Genomic DNA, 26587 nt, shown 5'->3' with positions numbered 1-26587 from the left:
GGTAGTTACTGGAAAATAATCCACTTCGCCAAAGAAATGTACGAATAGCCAATTAACATATAAAAAGATGTTCAACATTACTAATTGTTAGGGAAATGCAAATCAAAATCAAAATGAGACACTACTCCACACCCATTAGGATGCTATTACTAAAAAATCCAGGAAATAACAAGTATTGGCAAGGATATAAAGAAAGTGAAACCCCTGTGCATTGCTAGTGGAATGTAAAATGGTTCAGCTGCTATAGAAAATAGTATGGTGGCTCCTCAAAAGTTTAAACACAAAATTATATGATCTAGCAATTCCACTTCTAGGTATACACCCAAAAGAAATGAAAGCAGGAACTTGAACAGATATTTATGCACCCACGTTCATAACAGCATTATTCATAATAGTCAAAAGGTAGAAACAGCCCAAATGTCCATTGATGGATGAATGGATAAACAAAATTTTGTATACACTTACGATGGAATATTACTCAGCCTTAAAAAAGAATAAAACTCTGACACATGCTACAACATTATGGTAAGTGAAATAAGCCATATATAAAAGGACAAATATTGTATGATTCCACTTATATGAGATACCTAGAGTAGTCAAACTCATAGAGACAGAAAACAGAATGGTTACCAGGGGACTGGGGAGGAGGGAAGATTGGGGAGTTAATTGTTTAATGGGTAGAGAATTTCATTTTGGGTGATGAAAAAATTTGGGGGAAGGATAATGGTGGTTGCACAACAATGTACATGTATGTCACTGAACTGTACATTTTAAAATGTTTAAAATGGTAATTTTAATGTTATATGTATTTTACCACAATTTAAAAAAAATTTTAAAGAATCGAGTTGATATCAGTAATGAGGAAATTAGTTTCATGTTGTACACATCTCAAAACAAAACAAAAATCCAATTTTTAAAATATTAGAACAATAGCTAACCACATTAAAAAACTTATAAATGAAGGGATATAAGTTTCCATTCTTTCCTTATAAATACTTAATTTAAGTGAACATATAGCAGAATACCCAAACAGTTTCTCATTCTGCTTTTCCTAAATGTGGCATTAATATAAGCACATCACATGTTTCTTCTACCAGTAAACCAATAAACACCACTGAGTTCACTTTGAAACCAATCTGAACAAGTCCTTAAAGAAACTCACAATCTCATTACAAAAAGACTGCCTGTGAATGGAATAATTAGTCAGAAAGATTAGTGTTACATTTGGAAAAGAATACTTACTGCCTTCCCATGTACACTGTAACAGATTAAGAGCACCTTCTATTCGCTTCCAGTGCTGAAGATGAAAGAAAGCATAGGCAATTGCTTCACTATCGCCCCGTTTCAGAATGTGTTCTGGAGGTAAAATGAGACTTTTCATCTCTAGTAAATACTAAAAAAATAACACACACACATAGACACACCACAGAAAAAAAGGAAAATTATGCTAAATTCAAATATCCACAAAAGTGTAGATTCAAATTTTATAAAGTTAATTTGATTTAAAAAGAAACAAATATTAAGCTAGTTGAAATGACATGAAGGTCCTACTGACAAAATGCTTATATAAATGCAAATTCCAAAGATCAGAACATTCCTATAGGTAAAAATAAGGTAATAAATGGCTTATGTGTGACTTTACTAAACACAAATGGAAACTCAAGCTGAGGAAATAATGTTGGAGGAAATTACTTACTTTTCCAAAAAAGAATAAGTGTAAAAAATTATAAAACACAATTTTGGAATAACACGTTGTGGCAACATTCAATATTTTTTCTTTATTTCCCTTCTATAGTGAAGGAATTTAATTGTTAAGAAGTTCAATTAAATTAATATTTACTGAGTGCAAATCACTATGCTTGTTAGGGAATGCCAAAACACTATTCTCTAGAGCTTCCTAAGGTAATGAGAAAGACAGATTTCTTTTTCTATTTTCTCGGCCGCACTGCACGGCTTGTGGGATCCTAGTTCCCTGACCTGGGATTAAACCTGGGCCCCTGGCAATTGAAAGCGCAGAGTCCCAACCACTGGACCGCCAGGGAACTCCCGAGAAAGACAGATTTTTTAAGTTAAAAATTTTAACCAAACTGGGACTTCCCTGTGGTCCAGTGGTTAAGAATCCACCTTCCACTGCAGGGGATGCAGGTCTGATCCCTGGGTGGGGAACTAAGATCCCACATGCCTCGGGGCAACTAAGCCCCGCGTGCCACAGCTACTGAGCCTGCGTGCTCTAGAGCCCATGCATCACAACTAGAGAGCCTGCATGCTGCAACTACTGAGCCCATGCGCTCTGGAGCCGGCGCGCCACAATGAAGGGCCTGCACACCACAAGGAAAGATCCCACATGCTGCAATGAAGATCCCATGTGATGCAACTAAACCCTACACAGCCAAATTAAAAAAAAAAAATTATAACCAGACTATGTTAAGTGTTTCACTAGAGGTATAGATGTATATAGGAATATGGATAGGAGGTATTAATTTTTTAATTTAGTTTTTAATAACAGCTTTATTGAGATATAGTTCGCATGCTTTACAGTTCACCCATTTAAAGTCCACAGTTCAATGGTTTTTAGTATGTTCACAGATATGTGCAACCATCACAATTTTAGAACATTTTCATCACTTCAAAAGGAAACCCCAAATGTACATTGGTGCAGCCTCTATGGAAAACAGTATGGAGGTTCCTCAAAACAACTAAAAATAGAGTTACCATATGATCCAGCAATTCCATTCCTGGGCATACATCTGGAGAAAACTATAATTCAAAAAGATTCATGCATCCCAATGTTCACTGCAGCACTATTTACAATAGCCAACCTAAAAGTCCACTGACAGATGAATGGATAAAGATGTTATACATATATACAATCGAATACTACACAGCCATAAAAAAGAATGAAATAATGCCATTTGCAGAAACATGGATGGACCTAGAGATAATCATACTAAGTGAAGTAAGTCAGAAAGAGAAAGACAAATACCATATGATATCACTTATATGTGTAATCTCAAATATGACCCAGGGACTTCCCTCGTGGTCCAGCGGTTAAGAATCTGCCTTCCAATGCAGGGGACGCAGGTTCAATCCCTGGTCGGGGAACTAAGATTCCACATGCCATGGGGAAACCAAGTCTGCATGCCACAACTACAGAGCTCATGCGCTCTGGAGCCTGCGTGCCACAACTACAGAGCCCACGTGCTCTGGAGCCTGCATGCCACAACTAGGGAGAAGCCCGCATGCCGCAACGAAAGATCCCCCATGCCATAACTAAGACCTGACACAGCCAAAAATAAAATAAATTTTAAAAAATAATAAATAAAATAAAATAAAATATGACCCAAGTGAACTTTCATGAAACAGAAACAGACTCATGGACATAGAGAACAGACTTATGGTTGCCAAGGGAAGAGGGGGTGGGGGAGGGATGAATTGGAAGTTTGGGATTACCAGATGCAAACTATTATACAGAGGATGGATAAACAACAAGTTTCTACTATATAGCACAGGGAACTATATTCAATATCCTGTGATAAACCATAATGGAAAAGAATATGAAAAAGAATGCATATATGTGTATAACTGAATCACTGTGCTCTACAGTAGAAACTGACACAGCATTGTAAATCAACTATACTTCAATAAAAATTTTAAAATAAGGAAACCCCATACTCTTTAGTTATCACCCTCTACACCCACAATCCCCCTAAGCCCTAAGCAACCACTAATATACTCTCTGTCCTATAGATTTGCCTATTCCAGATATTTCATACAAACAGAATCACATAATATAGGGTCTTTTGTGACTGGTTTATTTCACTTAGCATACACCCATGTTGTAGCATGTATCAGTACCCCATTCTTTTTTGTGGCTGAATAATATTCTATTGTATGGACAGACCACAGTTCTTTATCCATTCATCATTTGATAGACATTTGGTTTTCACCTTTTGGCTATTATGAATAATGCTGCAATAAACATTTGTGTATGAATTTTCATGTGAACAAATGTTTTCATCTCTCTTGGGTTACCTAGGAGTGGAATTGCTAGGCTATATGGTAATTCTATGTTTAAGAGGTATGAATTATGATTTAAACCACTTGATAGAATTTGGGATTTGAGCTGATATATAAAGACAGGTGGAATGTGGATGAGCAGGTTGGGGGGTATGGTGGGGAGAAGAACAGGAGGACATATTCAATGTACAGGGCCAACTTGAACAATTTTAACTCTTGAGACTTGAGAGCATACTGCAAGATGAGTGAGTGTGCCTGTTAAAGAAGTTATGACCTATCAATTCTTATTAACATATGAAATTAAATTCTAAACTCTTGAAGAAAATACTTGCCTTAATATTATAATCCATAACAAAAGCAGCATAATCAGTTACTGCACTAATCAAATATACTAATTACATGAAGAAAGATGCAAAATTACACTTGTACATCATCTTTACTATTAAAGTGGTCAACTTAAAACAAAATCTTTTAAAAAATATTTAGTTAGCTAACTACTTCTTCCAAAGACTGAGGCCAGAGTATACCTCCCCTACTAGACTAGTTGTGAAACAACCTCTTTGGGTTTCAATAATTTGATACCAAATTATGTGTCATATGGTCCAAACCACATTAACATCTATTATAAGATATAAAAAGAGAAACATTCCAAACGTGTCTTAAAAGATATATTCTCACATTTCAAATTCTAAGTTCCTCAGGTCGTTACACAAGCTAATAAGATAAACAACATGAATTAAACAGCTGAATGTGTGAAACACTTTGTAAAACTACTACAAACAGGAAGAATTCTAAAAATAATTGAAGTGGTTTTAAATTTTAAGCCTTAGGTTATTCATCAATACATATGTACTCATGGTATTAATACATCTAAAGTAATTTTTCTTTTTTGTTTATGGAATATGCCTTTCCAACACTTACTGAGCTTAATGCTCATCTTGAATTACTCTTATTCCTATACCCCAATAAAGGTGAAATTAAAAAGCAAAAAGATAAAAAGAATAATTATTCTTAGTCTTGATGTCTCTAGCTCTCTCCTCAAAGTGTAAGAATGCAGTCTGCTTATCAATTTATTTTAGCAGATGTCACAAGCTATGAGATTATTTACTAATCCAGTTTGGGGACTTAACATTTCCCATTCAGTTTCTTAAAGGAATGCAGCAGAGGTTGTGTCCTGGTCAAGCAAAGCCCATTTGCTGCCTGGCTGGGTTCTCTACCCTTAGTGCCTTGGGCCTATATTCAGGAGGGTAATATTCTTTCTAATCCTCTTTAATCCTTGCCCATTTTTTAAAACACAGTAAAAGATCACTCGCACCAGGCGACTGTGGGAAAATGGACTCAAATAGCTGACCTCTGACACGACTCCTTATGCTCTTTGCAAGTGCACTAAGAGCTTCTTCAGTAGGAAGCAAAGAAAATGAAGCAAACACAGTGGAATCTCCATCATAAAAAGAATATCTTATTTTCAGAGAGGTTTAATACTTAAACTAAGTCCTTTCGATTAGAGATCTGTTTTATTTTACAGATAAAAACATCTCAAATTATTTTCAATGTGTTTTAGAACCCTGAAGCTTTAGACTAAACCCTATCTTGGTAGCCACTTAGCAAATGGTAAGCAAAGATATTAAGTTAACAATTATTGAGTAAAACTTATATTATAAAAGGTATCAACTTAATATATCTAAAAATACTTCTGTTAATAGCAACTATATATCTATACTTTCACTGAGTAATAATCTAAGTGACAATTCAGAATCAGATACGGTACGTTTATTAGGAAATAATACTTCAGGATTTTACATTAAAAATCTTCACTATTTAATCATTAAAAAATTGTTCCCTTATGCTACCTTACTTTTTATTATCATGTCTTACCTACCAGCAAATGTCCTCTACAATTTGACTTCAAAGAAATTCTTATATTTCCGTTTCTGAAATAGGACAGTGAAATAAAATTTCACCCTCAAAATATAAAGAAAAACTTTCAGTTTAAAGAAAATATACTTAGAGACTTCCCTGGTGGCACAGTGGTTGAGAATCCACCTGCCAGCGCAGGGGACACGGGTTCGAGTCCTGGTCCGGGTGGATCCCACATGCTGCAGAGCAACTAAGCCCGTGTGCCACAACTACTGAGCCCGTGCTCTAAAGCCCGCAAGTCACAACTGCTGAGCCGGAGCGCCACAATTACTGAAGCCCGCGTGCCTAGAGCCCGTGCTCCACAACAAGAGAAGCCACCGCAATGAGAAGCCTGCGCACCGCAATGAGGAGCAGCCCCTGCTCACGTCAACTAGAGAAAGCCCGCGGGCAGCAATGAAGACCCAATGCAGCCAAAAATAAAATAAATTAAAAAGACAAAAGAAAAAAAGAAAATATACTTAAAATATGTTATAGGAAAATATAAATATAGGAAAATATAAATTATAGGATTATTACTCATTTTATCTCCTCCACAAAGTGCTACTCAAGAATTTCTGCTACCCAGAATAAGGTGTAGTCACTACATGATAGAAACCATATCCTTCATATTCTACTTCAGCACCTAGTATATTACACTATCCAAAGCAGGTCCTAAAATAATTAACTGACTGGATCTGATATATATAGCTAAAATGTCTTCAAACTCATACCTTTAAGTATTTCAGTTTTACTTAAAGATATTTTCTAACTTTCTACGCAAACTAAAAACAAAACAAAATGAAAACAAAAAAATTCAGCTATTAAGACTTTACTTCTGTAGGAAGAAGAATATGAAAGGTTAAAAACTGACGGGTAATTTGTTTTGTTTTGGTCTCTTTTTTTTTTTTTGCTTATAAAAGTACATGCTCACAGTACAAAAATGCAAGCATTACAGAGTTACACAGAAAAGAATCTATTACAAGATTGGAGAATAAAAGAAAAAAGGAAATAAAGATAATAATCTGATTTATGTTTGTCTGGATTTCTTTTTTTAAGCATAACATACTGATTCTACTTTTCTTAAATATAGTATCAAACTGTTACACAACTCACTTTTTACTTCACAATATATCTTGTATATCTCTTCCCATCTCTATATAGATCTAACTCATTTAAAATATAGTATAGTATTCCATTAAAAGCTGAGTTCTTTTATCAGTTAAGAAATAAGGTCATGCTGAAATTGTACTACTGTCCTTAAAAGGCCCAAAGTGACATAATGTAGCAAAACTCACAAAATATTAAATGGCTTAAAAAATTGATGGGATCTAAAATTTTATTTTCTTTACCTTAGATAGGTCTTTATAGTAATGCAGATCTAAATTACAAACATGTTTATTTACCAAACATTTACTGAATGCCTGTTATGTGGTAAGTAGAATATCAGACATAAAATGATGCTAAGACAAGAGTCCTGCTTTTTAAAAAGCTCACCAATAACTAAGGGAGAGACATACAAACAGACCAAAAGAAAAAAAAAAAAAAGATAATTAAGGTACTAAAGAAACAGAAGAAAGAGCCATTATCTCTGCTTGGGAAAAGTGGGAAAGACACCTCTACAAAGGAGGCAACAGATGAGCAGGATCTTGAAGAATGCGTAGAAACTTGCCAGGTAGAGAAGAGACTGAGCATATGTACAACGGTAGGGAGTCATAATGAGACCTGGCCAATCTAGGGAATAGTAGCACTGAAGGTAAGGAACAAGGCAGAAGTGGTGAGGAGCGAGGCTGGAGACAGATACTGGGCCCAGACTATGAAGGGTTTCTATACACGCAATACTACGGGGTTGGTCCTTATCGTATAGGCAATAGGGAACAAGCAGAGCTCTTTAGGCAGAGTAAGATTTGCTATTTAGGTGGATAACTCTGGCAATATCCAGAGTAGAGAGGGTTTGATGGCAGGGAGACCACTGAGGAATCTGTTTTAATGGTCCAAACAAAAGATGGTAGAGTATTTGAGATTACTGTATTTCTACACATACATATCTGTATGTTTAAAAATGCACAGAAAATGTCTGGCAACATATACACCAAACAGAAACAGTGGTTACGTGAGAGAAGTAGAATTGGGAGAGAAGAAACAGGAGATTTTTTACTTTATAAACTTCTAAAGGGTCTGAATTTTTTTTTAAAGCATTCATTACTTTTATAACAATAATAATTTTTAAAAGAATAGGGCTTCCCTGGTGGCGCAGTGGTTGAGAGTCCGCCTGCCGATGCAGGGGACACGGGTTCGTGCCCCGGTCCGGGAAGATCCCACATGCCGCGGAGCGGCTGGGCCGTGAGCCATGGCCGCTGAGCCTGCGCGTCCGGAGCCTGTGTTCCGCAACGGGAGAGGCCACAACAGTGAGAGGCCCACGTACCACACAAAAAAAAAAAGGTAGTGAAGGTGCACAATGAGCAGTGACAGTGGGGATGGAGAAGATGGCTAGATCTGAAAGAGATTTCAAAGGTCATAATACGAGTTGGTAATTTGGAAAGAGCAGAGTAAAGGTTAATTACAGAAGAAAATAATAAAGCCGTAAGTCAAAATATAGAAATAAGGAAGGAGAGGCAAGTTGGAGAAGAGACTAAAAAATAAATTTAAAAAATATCAGTTTGAGACACATTAAAGTGTCTGAAGTACTTATTAGATACCCAGGTAAAAATTTCCACAACTAGATAGAAATGCAAATCTAAAGATAAGGAAGGAAGCCAGAGTTAACATATTTGGAAATAACTGGCAAATAAAATATAGTTAAAGACATAAACCAAGGCTGGTACCTAGTATGTGCTGCAGGACCTTCCATATTACCTCCAAATCATCTTCTTGTTATATCTGGAAATTGCGTGGGCCAATTTTAACTAGTATTCAACTATGGACAATATACTCAAATAATTACTCAAAGTCTCTTGCTTTTCGCTAAAAATATTAAAAATTAAAGCTACTTCGGAAGCTATAGTTAAAAAGACATAATGATGTATGGTCTGATGGTATCTTTTATAACTCTAAATCCATACCTATGCTTACGCTCAAATTCACTTTAATTTTGAATTGCTTTGATCTTTATAATTTATCTCTAGATTACTTTGTTTCTATTACTTTGCAAATCTTACAACAGCTTTTGACCAAAAGCAATATAATTCTGACCTGAAGTAACGATAATGCTTTATAATCTTCCTCTTAAAAGCAGAGGTTAAAGAAAAATCTCTCTGAAGGCATCTGAAATTAAGGTACTTTGCTCTTGATCAGTCATGCACATCAAGACCAATTTATCTCTCCAATTAGTTTTCTCAGTGCACATTCTATGAGATTGGACAGGCAGGCTGAATGCAAAGATTCCACATGGAGGTGTATTATAAGGGAGACTAAAGAAAGTTCCCAGATAGAAAGTAAACAACTGCTGTATGAATAAACTGAAAGAAAACATGATACTACCTAGCAGCCTCAGGAGCAAAGGGAAAGTGATCTTATATTAAAAAGAGAGGGATGGGAGGCTAAACAGGGCATGTGCTTCAGGAAAATGACTTTCCAAATCATCCTACAGAGCAGCATCTCAAGAGATAAGCATTTCATATCTCAACCCTTCCACCTGGGCCACAGTACAATATAAGGGAAAGGCAAAGGCCTCACTGTGCTCTAAGTATGGGTCACAGACTTTAACACCACTTCCCTTTATTCCCTGTACTCCTGCTATGCCACTCAGAATCTCAACTGAGTGCCCATCTCCCTCATCTTTTACCTACGCTGCTATAATATAAGTAGTCTGGCCAAAAGAAATGTAAGCCCGCTGCTAAAGACCTAGTACCTTCTCTAATGGATGGGACTCATAACATCCTACGGGCTTCAATTTCTGATCAGCCAGAATGGATTTTACCTTTTATGTATCCATTTATTTTTAAAATTCCCCTTGCACTTGTAAAGGCCTCCTGGCATGGTCTACTTTCTTAGCAGCACAATACCAAAACCAGTTTTATTGTAAAATAAGAATAATTTTAAAAAGCCACAGATAGCATATTCCTAAACATGTACTCACGTTGCAGAGATTTACTAAACAAGGTTTTGTTTTGTTTTTAAATGTTCTACGCCACTCTTCCCTCAAGGGCTTCTTCTGGAAGACACAAACTGTCCTCAGGGTATTATGTAATTCAAATTAGTTAATTCCTAACTGTCTCACCTAACCATCTTCACCTTCACCCCATCTCAACAAAGGAATCCCCAAATCTTATACACTCTAAAGCACTAAACTAATATTTACAAGGAAAGAGGACACACTGGAACAGCTTAAACAGGAGGAGAAAATGGTAACAGAATATAATAAAGCAGTGATGGCCATAATAATCAATGCTGTTGCCTGACACTCAGACATTGTGTTGAGAACTTCACATATATCATCTCATTTAATCAGGAGGCATGATACCTTGACAGTGCTTTCCATGTTGAGTCTGATTCTTTTTTCTTTATTGAGGTATAATTTAAAAACAGTAAAATGCACGGGTCTTAAGTATTCAGTTCAATGAGTTTTAACAAGGGACTTCCCTGGTGGTCCAGCGGTTAAGAATCCTCCTTCCAGTGCAGGGGATGCGGGTTTGATCCCTGGTCAGGGAACTAAGATCCCACATGCCGCAGGGCAACTAAGCCCGCGAGCTTCAAATACTGAGCCCGAGTGCCACAACTACAGATCCCGCACACTCTGGAACCCGTGCACCACAACTAGAGAGAAGACCAAGTGCTGCAATGAAAGATCCTGAGTGCCACAACTAAAACCTGACACAGCCAAAAATAAATTTAAAAAAAGAAAGAAAGTAGACAAGCAACACCATCACCCCAGAAAGTTCTCCTTTCCAGTTAATACCTCTATCCTGACCACCTGAGGCAACCACCGTTCTAATTTCTACCACAATAGATCACTTTTGCCTTTTCTTGAATATCACATAAATGGAATCATTCAGTATATATTCTTTTGAACGCTATATTTTTAAGATTCATCCATGTTTTGCTGTACCAGTAGTTCTTTTCTTTTTATTGCTAAATAAATTTTTTTCTCTTGGATGCACACCTTGGAGTAGAACTGGGTCATAGGGTGAGGTATATGTTTAATTTTATAAGAAACTGACAAAGTGGTTGTATCATTTTATATACTCTTAGCAGTAATGTACTAGAGTTCGAAATGTTCCACATTCTTACCAATATTTTATCAGTATTTTTAATTACAGCCATTCTGATAGGCATGATACCTTGTAATTTTATAATGCATTTCCTTGATAACCAACAATGGTGAGCACCTCTTTATGTGTTTATTGGACATTCCAATATCTTCTTTTCTGAAGTATCTGTTCAAGGCTTTTGACCATGTTTTACATTAAAGTTGTCATTTTATACTTATATATTCTGGATTTGAGTCCTTTGCCAAACAAACAAACTGGAAATATTTTTTTCCTATTTGTGGTTTGCCTTTTCATTTTTTTAAAATGATGATGATTTTTATTTATTTATTTATTTATTTTTGCCACACCGCACAGCTTGCAGGATCTTAGTTCCCTAACCAGGGATTGAACCTGTGCCCACGGCAGTGAAAGCACGGAGTCCTAACCACTGGGCGGCTGGGGAATTTCCTGCCTTTTCATTTTTCTTAACACTGTCATCAGTGAGAAGAATTTTCAATTTTTGAAAAGGCAAATTTAGAATTTTTTCTCTTACAGTTAAGTGCCTATTGTGTCCTAGGAAATCTCTGTCTACCCCAAAATTTCAAAGATATTCTTAGATGTTTTCTTCTAGATGTATAGTTTTAGCTCTTACATTTAAGTAAATGATCCATCTCAAATTAATGTTTATGTATGCTATGAGACTATTTCATGATTTTTCCCCCCATTCAGACATCTAGATGTTCCAGCACCATTTGTTGAAAAGAGTTTCCTTTCCCGACTGAACTGCATTGGTGCTTTTGTCAAAAACCAAATGACAAAATACATATAGATATGTTTCTGGACTTTCTATTCTGTGATTTTGTTTTTAAGGCAAGTATCTCAAATTTAAATCTAAAAATAATAAAATTTAGAAGAATTTGGTGGTAGTATGCTAATAAAAAAAACTTCAATGAAATATTGCAGCAAGCTATTGCTAGATCCTAAATTAAAGTTAGATAATACTATTCTAACTGATGTGTAAAGTGTCATACTAAGAACAATTACATCTATAGTAAATCATGGATATTTTTGGATTTAATATTTACGATTTCAATCATCTGTGCTATCTCTAAACATCCATGATTTATAAAGCCATAATTTTGCTAAGGAACAAATTTCAATCATTTGTGCTCTGAGGCTTGTGCACACATGTGAGTAACTTACCAAATGAATAACCCTAGTTGAATCTTCAGCATCCATATCTCAGCAAGGTTCATGACCCATCCTCATGTTCTCATTTCAGGAGTAAAATTATATGTTATACTGGTATTTCTCAACCCATGGAGATTCACAATGGTTTTGGACCATATTAATCAAGAATATCAATGGCTAACTATAATAATAATGTTAAAGAATACTTTTTATAATAAAAAGATGAATTTAAAAATGTGCAAAGGACTTGGATATTTATCCAAAGAAGATACACAATCCCACTCCTGGGCATATATCTGGAGAAAACCATAATTAGAAAAGATCCATGCACCCCAATGTTCATTGCAGCACTATTTACAATAGCCAAGACATGGAAGCAACCTAAATGTCCACTGAAAGATGAATGGATAAAGAAGATGTGGTATATATACACAATGGAATATTATTCAGTCATAGAAAAGAATGAATAATGCCATTTGCAGCAACATGGATTGACCTAGAGATTGTCATACTGAGTGAAGTAAGACAGAGAAAGACAAATATCATATAATATCGCTTGTATGTGGAATCTAAAAAAAAATTGGTACAAATGAACTTATTTACAAAACAGAAATAGAGTCACAGATGTAGAAAACAAACTTATGGTTTCCAGGGGGAAGTGGAGGGAGGGACAAATTGGGAGATTGGGATTGAGATATATACACTACTATATATAAAATAAATACCTAATAAGTACCTACTGTATAGCACAGCAAACTCTACTCAATACTCTGTAATGGCCTATATGGGAAAAGAATCTAAAAAAAAGTGGATATATGTAAAACTGATTCACTTTACTGTGCATCTGAAACTAAAAACATTGTAAATCAACTATACTCAATAAAAATTATTTTAAAAAATTTAAAAAAAGAAGATATACAAATGGCCAATAACCACATTAAAAGATGTTCAACATCATTAGTCATTAGGAAATGCAAATCAAAATCATGAGATGCCACTTCACACCTACTAGGACAACTATAGTCAAAACACAGACAATAACAACTGTTGGCACAGATGTACAGAAATTGTAACCCTCAAAAATTGCTGTAAATTTTCGGGAATTTTTTACATTGGGAATGTAAAATAGCACAGCCAACTTTGAAAAAGCTTGGCAGTCTCTCAAAAAGTTAAGCATAGAGAATTACCATATGATCCATCAATTCCACTCCTAGGCATATACCCAAGAGAAGTGAAACCATGTGTCCACACAAAAGCTTGCACATGAATATTCACACCAGCATTATTCATAATAGCCAAAAAGTGGAACCAACCCAAATGCCCATCACCTGATGAATGGATAAACAAAATGTGGTATATCCATACAATGGATTACTACTCAGCCATAAAAAGAAAGGAAGTATTGATACCTGCTACCTTATGCTAAGTGAAAAGGCCACATAATATAATTCTAAATCTACAGAGACAGAAGGTAGATCTGTGTTGTCATGGATTTGGGGAGAGAGGAATGGGGAGTGACTGCTAATAGCTACAGGGTTTCTTTTGGGGGTAATAAAAATGTTCTAGAATCAGAGAGTGGTAATAATTACACAACCTTGTGAATATACTAAAAACCACTGAATTGTATACTTTAAAAGGGTGAATTATATTGTATATGAATTATTTTAATTAAAAAATACTTCTTGATGGTTGGATAATAAAAAAATGTGAGACACAAGAATGACTGAAACAGGATGCTATGGAATATTTAAAAAGTATGAAATATTTTCTACCGTAAAATTTTAAAAACCAACAATTTCTATAGTAGCTGAAAGATACATAATCTTTTTCTTGTTTGGTGACTAAAACAAAATGTTTATTGAACCAAAGCCATACCTAGGTAATGAAGAACAAGTCAAAAATCATGAAAACATGTTGTTCTAATTTTTTTACTATTACTATCACAGTTACTGTATACTGAATTCATTCAGTAGATTAAAAAAATCTGTAAAAGCAATCAATACTGATGAAACATCTAAAGCAAATTCATAGCCTGAAGAGATTTATGTGATCTTTTTCTACTGCACTTCTAATGGCTTCCAGCTTTAACAAATTGCACAGCTCTAGACCTATAGCCATTTCTGTTGTAGTTATGTGGAAAGTAGCCAAAATAGTTCCTGCTAAAACAGCTTTACAATTTGTCATTTTACTGGTAAGATTCATAGAACATTTGAAAATTTGCATAATAAATTTATAAGAATAAAAGAAGATTTAAAAATATATATATATATTTAAGTGTCACTGTTCATTAGGTTAAGTAAGTTATCATGACACATTGTTGAAGTCTGAGGAAGAAAACCCCTAAAGCCCTTTATGTTTGCTGGCTCCAGCTGAGAGAATCACAGATAGAGACTATAATAGAAGAGAGAGGGGAGAGAATATCTGTACATACTTCATCACTTGCAAAAACAGCCACAAATTCCAGCGCTCTTCCAATTCATATAACACTAATGTTATTTAAGTGGGATATTATCCAAATTGTTGGAGCATAAAATTTCCCCCCTAAAACCTTAATTTTTAACCTGTTTGGTAACACCCAGCTTAAACTGCCTATCCACAAACAATAACGTAAGGTTACAGAGCCATTCTACTCAGTTGGATATTTTGATAGAGCTGAATTGTCAACTGGTTTTGATATTTAGGTAAGGGGAAAAAATATACAAATTTCTACCTATAAATAAAAATGATTTTTTTTCAGGCAAGGCTTTACTGGTGCTAAAAATGATTTTCAAATATTGCAGTATATACATATTACATACTTATTAAATGTATATTTATATTTAATTAAATAACATATTTTACAGTTTTACTGACGTATACTTTATATATCACAAAATTTACCATTTTAAGTATACAGTTCAATGATTTTTACTAAATTTATACAGTTGTGCAACCATCACCATAAAAAGTTCCCTCATGCCTGTTTGAAGTCAATCTCCACTCCTACCCACAGCCCCAGAGAACCACTGATCTGCCTTTTGTGTCTATAGTTTTACCTATTTCATAAATTTCATATAAATGGAATCATACAATATGCTGTCTTTTTTTTTAAGGAAATATAATACACTCCTTGGCTCAACTGTAAGTATTGATGATAATTTATTTTTTTTAATATTTATTTAGTTATTTGGTTGTGCCAGGTCTTAGTTGTGGCAGGTGGGCTCCTTTAGTTGCGTCAGGTGGGCTCCTTAGTTGCGACTTGCCGGCTCCTTAGTTGTGGCATGCAAACTCTTAGTTGCAGCATGCGTATGGGATCTAGTTCCCTGGCCAGGGATTGAACCTGGGCCCCCTGCATTGGGAGCACAGAGTCTTAACAACTGCGCCACTAGGGCAGTCCCCAATATGTTGTCTTTTTTTTTTTTAATTTAATTTTTGGCTGTGTTGGGTCTTCGTTGCTGCACGTGGGCTTTCTCTAGTGGCAAGCTGGGGCTATTCTTTGTTGCAGTGCGCCGGCTTAACATTGCAGTGGCTTCTCTTTGTTGCAAAGCATGGGCTCTAGGCACACGGACTTCAGTAGTTGTGGCTCACAGGCTCTAGAGCGCAGGCTCAGTAGTTGTGGCGCACGGGTTTAGCTGCTCCGCGGCAGGTGGGATCTTCCCGGACCAGGGCTCAAACCCATATCCCCTGCACTGGCACTGCACCACCAAGGAAGTCCCCAATATATTGTCTTTTGTGTCTGGTTTCTTGCACTTGGCATAAAGTATTTGAGGTTCATTTATGTTGTTGCATGTACTTATACTTCGTTCCTTTTTAGTGCTAAGAAGTGTTCCATTATGTGGATATATCACCACTTATTTATTCATTCACCTAACTTTGGACTGTTTCAAATTATTTGCTATTGTGAATAATATTGCTATGAACACTTTCATACAAGTCTTTGTATAGGCATACGTTTTCATTGCTCTTGGGTAAATATCTAGGAATGGAATTGATGGATCATATGGTAAGTATATGTTTAACTACACAACTGTTTTCCAAAGTAGCTATACTATTTTAAATGCCTGGCAGCAATATATGCATTTTCTCTACATTCTTGCCAACACCTGATATTGTAAGTCTATGTGAGTATAGCCATTCTAGTGGATATAAAGTAGTATCACACTGTGGTTCTAATTTGTTTTCCCAATGACTAATGATGCTGAGTATCTTTTCATGTGCCTTCTTTGATAGCTAATTCATAAACCTTCTTTGATGAAGTGAGTTGTTTGTCCTATTATTACTGAGTTATAAAAGTTCTTTGTAAGTTCTGGATACCAAACTTTAAGAGATAAATGACCTGCAGTCATTTGGCTTATCTTTCCATTTTGTTAATGATAACTTTTGAAGAGCAAACATTTTAAGAAGTCCAATCTATCAGGTTTTTTTTAATTGATCATGCTTTTGAAGAAATCTTTGCCTAACCCAGGTTCTGTTTCCTTCTAGAATTTTTATAATTTTACCTCTTACATTTAGATCTTTGATCCATTTTGAGTTAATTTTTTATTTGGCATGAGAAGAGGGTCTAGGTTGTTTGTTTTTCACATAGATGCCTGATTTTCCCAGCACCATTTGTTGAAAAGATTATCCTTTCCCCATTGAATTGCATTGGAACTCTTGTTGAAAATCAACTGACCAAAATTATGTGAGTTTATTTCAGGATTCTCTATTGTCTTTCATTGATCTACATTTCAACCTTCATGCCAATATTATATTATCTTAATTACTGTAGCTTTAAAAATGTCTTGAAATTGGGTAGTATAAGTCCCTCTAACCTTACTGTTCTTTCTCAAAACAGTTTTGGCTATTCTAGATCCTTTGCATTTCCATATAAATTTTAGAATGAGCTTGTCAGTTTTTTTGTTTTGTTTTTTTGGGTTTTTTTTTGTGGTACGCGGGCCTCTCATTGTTGTGGCCTCTCCCGTTGCAGAGCACAGGCTCCAGACGCGCAGGCTCAGCGGTCATGGCTCACAGGCCCAGACACTCTGCGGCATGTGGGATCTTCCCGGACCGGGGCACGAACTCATGTCCCCTGCATCGGCAGGCGGACTCTCAACCACTGCGCCACCAGGGAAGCCCAAGCTTGTCAGCTTTTACAAACAAGTCTACTAGGATTTTAATAGGAATTGCATTTAATCTACAGATCAATTTGGAGAGATCTTAACAATAATTAGTCTTCTAATCCACAAACATGGTATATATCTCCATTTATTTAGGTCTTCTTTAATTTCTCTCAGAAGTATTTTGGAGTATTTCACTATATGTGTGTGTAGGTTTTTAAACTCAAAAGAAGTATCACTAAAAGCATCACAGATTATTTAGACAGATTCAATATGAAGGTTAATATATATTACATATCCAACAATTTAATTTTATAATTTGGGCAATGCCTGGGATTTCCGCTACCCTCCCCTCACCCATGGTGGCTCTGGCAGTAGTTTTGAAAACCAATGCACAATGTACACCATCAGAATTGTTACTGCTGAAACTGACAAAGGACTAATCTCCAAAATACACAAGCAGCTCATGCAGCTCAATATCAAAAAAAACAAATAACCCTATCCAAAAATGGGCCGAAGACCTAAATAGACATTTCTCCAAAGAAGATATACAGATTGCCAACAAACACATGAAAGGATGATCAACATCACTAATCATTAGAGAAATGCAAATCAAAACTACAATGAGATATCTCACACTGGTCAGAATGGCCATCATCAAAAAATCTAGAAACAATAAATGCTGGAGAGGGTGTGGAGAAAAGGGAACACTCTTGCACTGCTGGTGGAAATGTAAATTGATACAGCCACTATGGAGAAGAGTAAGGAGGTTCCTTAAAAAACTAAAAACAGAACTACCATACAACCCAGCAATCCCACTACTGGGCATATACCCTGCGAAAACCATAATTCAAAAAAAGTCATGTACCACAATGTTCACTGCAGCTCTACTTACAATAGCCAGGACATGGAAGCAACCTAAGTGTCCATCGACAGATGAATGGGTAAAGAAGATGTGGCACATATATACAATGGACTATTACTCAGCCATAAAAAGGAACGAAATTGAGTTATTTGTAGTGAGGTGGATGGACCTAGAGTCTGTCATAGAGTGAAGTAAGTCAGCAAGAGAAAAACAAATACTGTATGCTAACACATATATATGGAATCTAAAAAAAAATGGTTCTGAAGAACCTAGGGGCAGAACAGGAATAAAAATGCAGATGTAGAGAATGGACTTGAGGACACGGGGAGGGGGAAGGGTAAGCTGCGATGAAGTGAGAGAGTGGCATGGACATATATACACTACCAAATGTAAAATACATAGCTAGTGGGAAGCAGCTGCATAGCACAGGGAGATCAGCTCTGTGCTTTGCAACCACCTACAGGGATGGGATAGGGAGGGTGGGAGGGAGATGCAAGAGGGAGAGGATATGGAGATATATATATATGTATATGTATAGCTGATTCACTTTGTTATAAAGCAGAAACTAACACACCATTGTAAAGTAATTATACTCCAATAAAGATGTTAAAAAAAAAAAGAATTGTTACTGCTGAGAATACATTTTACGTAAGAGGGTTTTTAAAGCAGAAAAGAACAACCACAGGGAACAGACAATCCCGATTTTGTTATTTTGAATGGGAATTAAATACATTTTTTAGATATCAATGGTGTATTTAATTTGAATAGTTCTGATTAATAACTGCTGCTTATCTTCTCACACAAGGAACAGATTTCCACCCCATCCTGGGTACTAACAATAACAACCACTTCTGTAAAGCTTACTACGTGTTAGGTACTCTTCTAAGCACTTTAAAGATATGCACTCATTTAATCTTAATAACAACTCTAAGAGGTAGGGAATATTATCCCCAGCTTACACATGAGGAAACTCAAGTCTAGAGAAGTTAAGTAACTTGTCCAAGGTAATACAGCTAGGAAGTAGTGGAGCCAGAATTCAAATGTAGGCAGTTTAGTTGCTGAATCCGTTCTCTTAACCACTCTGCAGCAAGAGAGAGCAGAGCATTTCATATACAAGTATTTTTAGACCTCTGCTTCCAGTAACGGAAGACTGGGTAACTCAGATGAACCCTCCCGGACAGCTAGAAAAGCTGTCGATTTTAAAAAATTGAATCAAATACATCAGATAATTAACAAAGGGTAGAGAATTACCAGGCCACAGTCTAAAGACGGCAGAAAGCAGAGAAGTAAGCCACACCTGGGGCTTCTTTCACTATAGGGACATTTGACAATTCTGGAAAAGATAGCTAGGAGGCTGTTCAGTATTTTTGCCAGTTTCGTAAGGCTACTGGAACAAAAGTTGAAGTCCAAGTCCTGTCAAGAGTGAGAGCCTGGAAAAACCCTCAGGATTGGACTGGGACTCTGAAAGCTGCATCTTAGGAATAAGGGTGAACCAGAAATAAACTGAAACTTTCATGGACTGCAGTCCAGTTTCAAGTCATCCGGGTAGACCAGAAAATTTCAATCCCTGAAACTGAATTAAGGTGATCCTGTCCTACCAATGCTTCTTCCAGGCATCTAAGGGCAAGGAAAATCCTCTATGAAGGAACATAATATTATCTGAGATTTTAAGCTATTTCTACAATTTTTCAAATAAAATATCTGGCACATAGCGAAAGAAAATCAGGCATAAGAGAAAAGACGATATGAACATGATGCAGCAGAAAAAAACAGATGTTAAAAACAGAAACAGGGACGTTCTAGATATTGGGATTATCAGAGAAAGACTTTAAGATAACTACTTTATTTTCAAAGAGATAACAGATTATATTTAAACTTTTGGCAGAGAATTCAAACCTATAAATAATACGAGAGATGTAAAAAATAAATAGAAATTCAAGAATTAAAAAATGTTTCAAAGGGTTGAAATCACACAGTGTATGTTCTCTGGCCACAATGCAATTACGTCAGAAATTATTGATAAAAAGATAATTTTCATATGTTTTAAAATTAAGAAATACACATCTAAATGGAATAAATATACCTCTAAATCAAAGAGGAAGTAATAGTGGAAATTAGAAAATATTTTTGAACTAAATTATAAAAAAAATAATGCTATAGTATGCAGTTAAAATTGTACTTAGAGAAAGGTTTATAGACTTAAATGGATATGTTAGAAGAAGAAACATTAAAAATTAATGAGTTAAATGCCTTATAAGAAGATACAAGAGGGACTTCCCTGGTGGTTCAGTGGTTAAGAATCCGCCTGCCAGAGCAGGGGACACAGGTTTGTGCCCTGGTCCAGGAAGATCCCACATGCCACGGAGCAACTAAGCCCATGTGCCACAACTACTGAGCCTGTGCTCTAGAGCCTGCGAGCCACAACTACTGAGCCCACGTGCCACAGCTACTGAAGCCCGTGCACGTAGAGCCTGTGCTCTGCAACAAGAGAAGCCACTGCAATGAGAAGCCCGCACACTGCAACGAAGAGTAGCCCCCACTCGCCAATCTAGAGAAAACCCGCACGCAGCAACGAAGACCCAACACAGCCAAAAACAATTACTTAAAAAAAAGATACAAGAATTAAAAAAAAAATGGGGCCAAAGAAAGTTGAAAGAAGGCTGTAAAGAGCAGAAATGAATGAACCAGAAAACAAACAGTAGAGAAGATCAACAAAGCCAGAGGTTGGTTCTTCACAAAGACTAATAAAATTGATAAATCCCTGAGGAATCCAATAGAGGGCCAAAAAGAAAGGTAGCCAGTGTTATGAATTAAAAAATGGATGTTACAACTGATTCTGCACATATTAACAAGCTAATAAAAGGATTTTATGAAATCTTTATGCCAATAAATTTGAAATTTTTGATGTAATAAATTCCTAGAAAAATACAACTTACCAAAAGCTAACACAAGAAGAAATAAGAAATGTGAATAGTTATGGAATGGTTAAAAAAATTGAATTTGTAATTAAACTATTAAAGATATGAAATTTGTAATGAAAATTCTTCTCACAAAGAAAAATCCAAAATCAGACAGCTTTATCAGCAAATTCTTCCAATCACTGAAGGCAGAAATAATTCTAATTTTTACACAAATTATTCCAGAGAATGATAAAAGAGGGACAATTCCTTAACCTGTTTTATAAAGCCAGCAATAAAGGAAAAGTATAGACTAAAAATATAAGAAAAGAAGGAAAAACATAATTAATAAACATAATTAATGTCAGAATGGTGGTTAAGTTTAGGCAGGAGGGAGGAAGTTGTAATTGGGAAAGGGCAGGTGGGTTTCTGGGGGCTGACAATGTTGTTTCTTGACCTCAGTGGTAGTTTCCACTCATTTGCTTTATAATAAATCATTAAGATACACATTTCTGTTTTTTACACTTTGCTGTATATGTATTATAATTCACACTAAAATTTTTATTGAAATTTATGGGACCAGTTTCACTTAATGAGAGAATGGCATAAATATTTGTCGACTCTCATCCTTAGATTTCAGTAATATTCTTGACTCTGTCTTTACTTACTCTAACAGACTTACAACTTCATTTCTTCGAGATTATTTTTTAGAGGTTAATCCTTTAATGTTTACTAGTTTCCAAATTCCACTAACATATTATACTGGAATGAACAGTTACAATTACTCTTTTAAATAAAGGCATATTCTTGAATACTCTATACTCCCTAACTTGGGGCATTGTTTTTAAAATCCAAAATTTCATCTTGGGTTATAACACACAAAGATTAACCAATGATCTGTATGTCTGCAAGGTGTACAATATTAAGACAAATGAGATGAGTACAGTTCATCTGGGACTAAATAAACATCAACTCAGCAGTTTTTCTGGGAACTTTCACATCTGTTTCCTAACACTGATTATTTTAATCTATTTGTCTTCAGTCTTTGTCTACCCAGCCCTCATTCAAAAGCATCTGTCTAGATGTAAATAGCTTTTATAGTAACAGGATATTTGATTTAATGATCTGAAATATGAATGATCTTTTATTAGGACCAAGCCATTTTATTTCTTCTCTATAACTATAGTAAAAGGAACAGCTAAGTGAACATATTGTACATCAAATTTTATTTTGACAGCAATTATAAAGCCTATACTGAAATACTGCTCCTATCCACCTTTCTAAATTCTTTTTAACATCCCCTTTAGGGTAAACACTAAGCATCAAAATATAGCAGACTAAAACAATTCTGCCTCAAATTATGGAGACCCAAACTTTGGTCTATACACTGTTACCAATTTGATTAACTTAAATAAAAGTAGTATTTCTATCATAAAGTTTCTTACTTTTGGAACATGAGGATTAAATTCCACAGCTCTATGAATTGCTTCCACAGCATTAATTTCTGCTGTGCTTAACCCTCTTCTGGAGGCTGTTTCTGGAGAAAATCTGTAAGAAAACCACAAAATGAAGAAATAAATATTTAAATAAATAAGTATTTTAATCAATTAATTAACTGAGATCGTAATTTAGCACCCTAAATCAGAGGTTTCTGGTGATGGCTAAAGTCAAAGCCAAATGGCTACTAAACATAAAAGTAAAGCCTTTGGTTCAACATATAAAGGAAGGCAGCATAAGAAATGGAAATATTCAAGTTAAGGTGAAGAAAACCTTCAGAAGTCCATTAAAGACACACTTTGGGCAAAGTAATAAAATAAGAAATGCCACACAGGGACATCTAGAGAATCTCATGAAATAGAAGTACATTCTTATCAAATTTTCACTGTTCACAGACTGTGAACAGTCCATTCTAATTCATATCAAGCCACAGTAATCTAAGGTGAAAGAAAGCAGTTGCCATTTGGTTGGTTTCTGAATAACTTACCTGTGCAATAAAGAGAAATTCATTAAGGACAGCCAAAAATACAAGGAAATCAGAATAACTCAGAATTATAATCTCAAAACAGGTAACATGAAACCTATTTCCCTACCACATATCTTACAATTACCATCATAGCTACTATGTACTGGATATACTTTCTATCCAGCATTGCTTTGGGCATTTAACACATATAATCCTCACACAACCACCCTACAGTATTATTATTCTCATTTTACAGATAATAAAGAAACTCACACTGATTAACTTGACCAAAGTTCCATAGCTGGTATGCTGTAGACTTTGAATTTGAATCCAAGTTCACTTAGCTCTAAAAACCTTGCTCTTTCCACTACACATAGTAAGAAGCTTCTAAGCCCCATAAGATCAAGGGTTATTCAGCAGGAAGTAGGGGAAAAAAAAGCATTGTTTAAAGTCAGTGGATGAAAAACAATATTGAGTTTAGCAGTCTTTCTAAACTATTATAGTTTTCATAACTACTTACTTATCTGAAACAGTCCTTGTCTTCAATAGTGCTGCTGTATAACAGATGGCTGCTGACTTTGGAAGGCTTATATCTATAATAATAATTTTTAATTTGGGTAAGAATCACAAAAATATCTTAAGACAATTTCTAATAAGAATAATTCATAGTTCAAATTCAACGGATATAATATAGTAGTAAAAGCACATGGACATATAATTGGAAAACCTGAGTCTGAATCTTGATTCTACTATTTACCAGCTATGCATCCTTGAACTAGCACAACTTCTTTAACCTCAGTTTTCCCAAAATAGAGAAATGGTACTTTTCTAGCAGAGATTAAATTAAACCATGTCTGTGAAAGCCCTCATACAATGGTAAAAAGTACTCAACAAATGCTTATAAGAAGCTGCTTATAATAATACTATCCAAGGAAAAAGCCATTGTATAGATAGAACTATGTAAAAACTCTACCTATTCACAGAGAAAAACTAAGATTAAGAAAAAAAAAAATTAACAGGACTTCCCTGGTGGCCCAGTGGGTAAGACTCCGCATTCCCAATGTAGGGGGCCTGGGTTCAATCCCTGGTTGGGGAACTAGATCCCACAAGCTTGCCGCAACTAAGAGTGCACGTGCTGCAACTAAGAAGCCCGCACGCCACAACTAAAGATCCTGCGTGACACAATGCATATCCCACATGCCGCGACTAAGACCCGGCACAGCCTAAATAAATAATAAATAAATGTTAAAAAAATTAATAGTAGTTAAGTCCAGGTGATATAATCATGGGTGGTTTTCATTTTTTTCTTCTTCTGATGTTTTTGCATTTTCTACATTTTCTTAAATGATGATTTTTTATAAAATAAAAAGAAATTGAGAACTACAATGAAATTAATTATATGAGTTCTTTCTTAAAGAATGACCAAAATAATGTTATTGGCAGAGTAAGACTACAGAATTCTCTTTCCAGATTCCAGAGTTATACCAGCAAATGGAGAACTAAAGAAGTAAACTTGCTTTTAACTTTTTCAGGATTCTAGAAGGGTGAAAACTGGGGACTCATAAAAATAACTGAAAACACAGAAGCATATCCAAGTTGCTAGTTTTATTTTATTTTTAATGAATAGGTCCTGATTTTTCATATTCAGTCCCTAAGCTTGTTCATCATAAGTATCATAAGCAGGCCATGCATCTGATAAGTAACATATGGAAAGAATTTCTCACAAATTTCTCCATGAGCCTATACTACTCTAAAGCACTTCCTAAGAATTCCAGATGTTTAAAAGAAATAAACTTCTCTTTCCAAGTGTAACAAATTTCAAACTTTCCAAGTCATGGAGATTCCCAAGCTAATGGGTTGGAGCTTACAACAGGAGAGTGTGAATAAGTGACTTAAATGTGTTCTAATACAGTGAAAGATATGACCAGAAATATTATGCTAGTTAGGATGTTTCCAGCTTGGGGTTAAAAGCTGATGCCTTACTCAGAATGAGGAGAAAGGCTATGCTTCTCAAAAATTCTCCCAAATCCATTTGTGGTAAACTGGAACTGTTATCGTATAATAATAAAAATAGCCAACATATATTGACTTCTTACTTACTGTTGGGAGACTAGTAAACAAACAAATGGAATACCTAAGTTTAAGTTCAAGCTTGCCACTTACTGGCTAGAAGACCTTACCCAATCACTTAACCTTCTTCTACTCCAGTTTTCTTATTTACTAACCGGAAACAGTAAAAATATTGTACTTGTCCTACCACCTCACAAGATTGTTATAAGGATCAGATGAGATAATAAATTATACTTTGTAACTAAAAAGCATCGTAAAATGTTATTCTGAGTTACTCTTATATATACTCTAAGCAACTTCTGTTAGCCTTCCCTGCCACTCCAAAACAAATGAAGTGCATAGCACCCCATACTTTTCTATTACCTCACCTAACATGCTATGCCTCAATATAACTACTATTCATTTGTCTGTATGTTCCACTAAACGGTAAATTCTACGAGGGCTAAGTCCATGTCTTCTTATTCACCACTGTATTCCAAGCGCCTCACTCACATTAGGCACTCAATAAAAAAATGAATACATCTTGAGAGAAGGAAAGTTCCTCCTTGCAGACTTTTGCTACCAAAAGTACTGATAAAGAAGATACTTAATAGCAACTTATATCCACAGATACTAGATACTGACTGGTAAGAATGCAAAGAGAAAATCACAGAAATACCAGAGTAGGATCACATTTATGATTACTTAATAGAAAAAAAATACTTTAACCATGCTATTAACTAAGAGAATTATCACTCACCATCATATTTTGCTAGAACTGCTTGGACATCTGCATAGGCCTGTAATTCTAAAAGTGATTCTAGGAGATTTTCATGGATGTTCAACATGGTAAGAGGGGGAAATTCTTTCATCAACTGTATATTAAAAAGAAAAAAGATTAAAATTATACAAAAGGAACTCAGAGCTGAATCAAATTCATTGAGGTAGAAATTCTTTTGTTTCTTAAAACTGTGGAGACTCAACCTCTAAGAAATCTATGTATATTAAATAAATATCTTGTTATAAAACTATCAATTAAAAAAAAACAGTGATTCTGGGGAATTTCTTGGTGGTCCAGTGGTTAGGATTCGGCATTTTCTCTGCTGGGGCCCGGGGTTCGATCCCTGGTCAAGGAACTAAGACCCCGCAAGCTGGGCAGCATGGCCAATCAATCAATCAATCAATCAATGTTAGGAAAAAAAAAAGGAAAACACATAGTGATTCTGCATTAACTTAACTGGCAACTTAAAACACATTCTGTTTTTGAAGGAATAAAGATAAAGGTTGAGTCATCAAATTTACTTACATCTCTCATTATTTTTACTGCTTCTCTTATTCTTCCTAATTTTCTTGCACACATTGCCAGTCTTCTTTTAATATACACCAGTACATTGGTATCTCTCCCTATTTAGAAAAACAACAAATGACACAAAACTATCACTTTTATA

At 35.4% G+C, this 26587-nt stretch overlaps 1 protein-coding gene across 4 annotated transcripts in view; it reads right to left on the bottom strand.

The window, feature by feature from the left end:
- ST7L (suppression of tumorigenicity 7 like) overlaps positions 1-26587 on the bottom strand; it is a gene marked incomplete at its 5' end in the record, with an annotated part of 75415 nt that overhangs the window by 19041 nt on the left and 29787 nt on the right. For all 4 annotated transcript variants that reach the window (XM_082833658.1, XM_082833655.1, XM_082833656.1 and 1 more), the window contains 5 exons: positions 1243-1393; positions 22573-22675; positions 23611-23683; positions 25900-26014; positions 26446-26543. In XM_082833658.1, coding sequence (XP_082689784.1) covers positions 1243-1393; positions 22573-22675; positions 23611-23683; positions 25900-26014; positions 26446-26543 — 540 coding nt within the window. The remainder of the gene's footprint in view (positions 1-1242; positions 1394-22572; positions 22676-23610; positions 23684-25899; positions 26015-26445; positions 26544-26587) is intronic.

Source organism: Leucopleurus acutus (assembly GCF_964270905.1).
Source record: "Leucopleurus acutus genome assembly, chromosome: 2".
NCBI lineage: Eukaryota > Metazoa > Chordata > Mammalia > Artiodactyla > Delphinidae > Leucopleurus > Leucopleurus acutus.
This window is presented reverse-complemented; position numbering and strand designations above follow the sequence as displayed.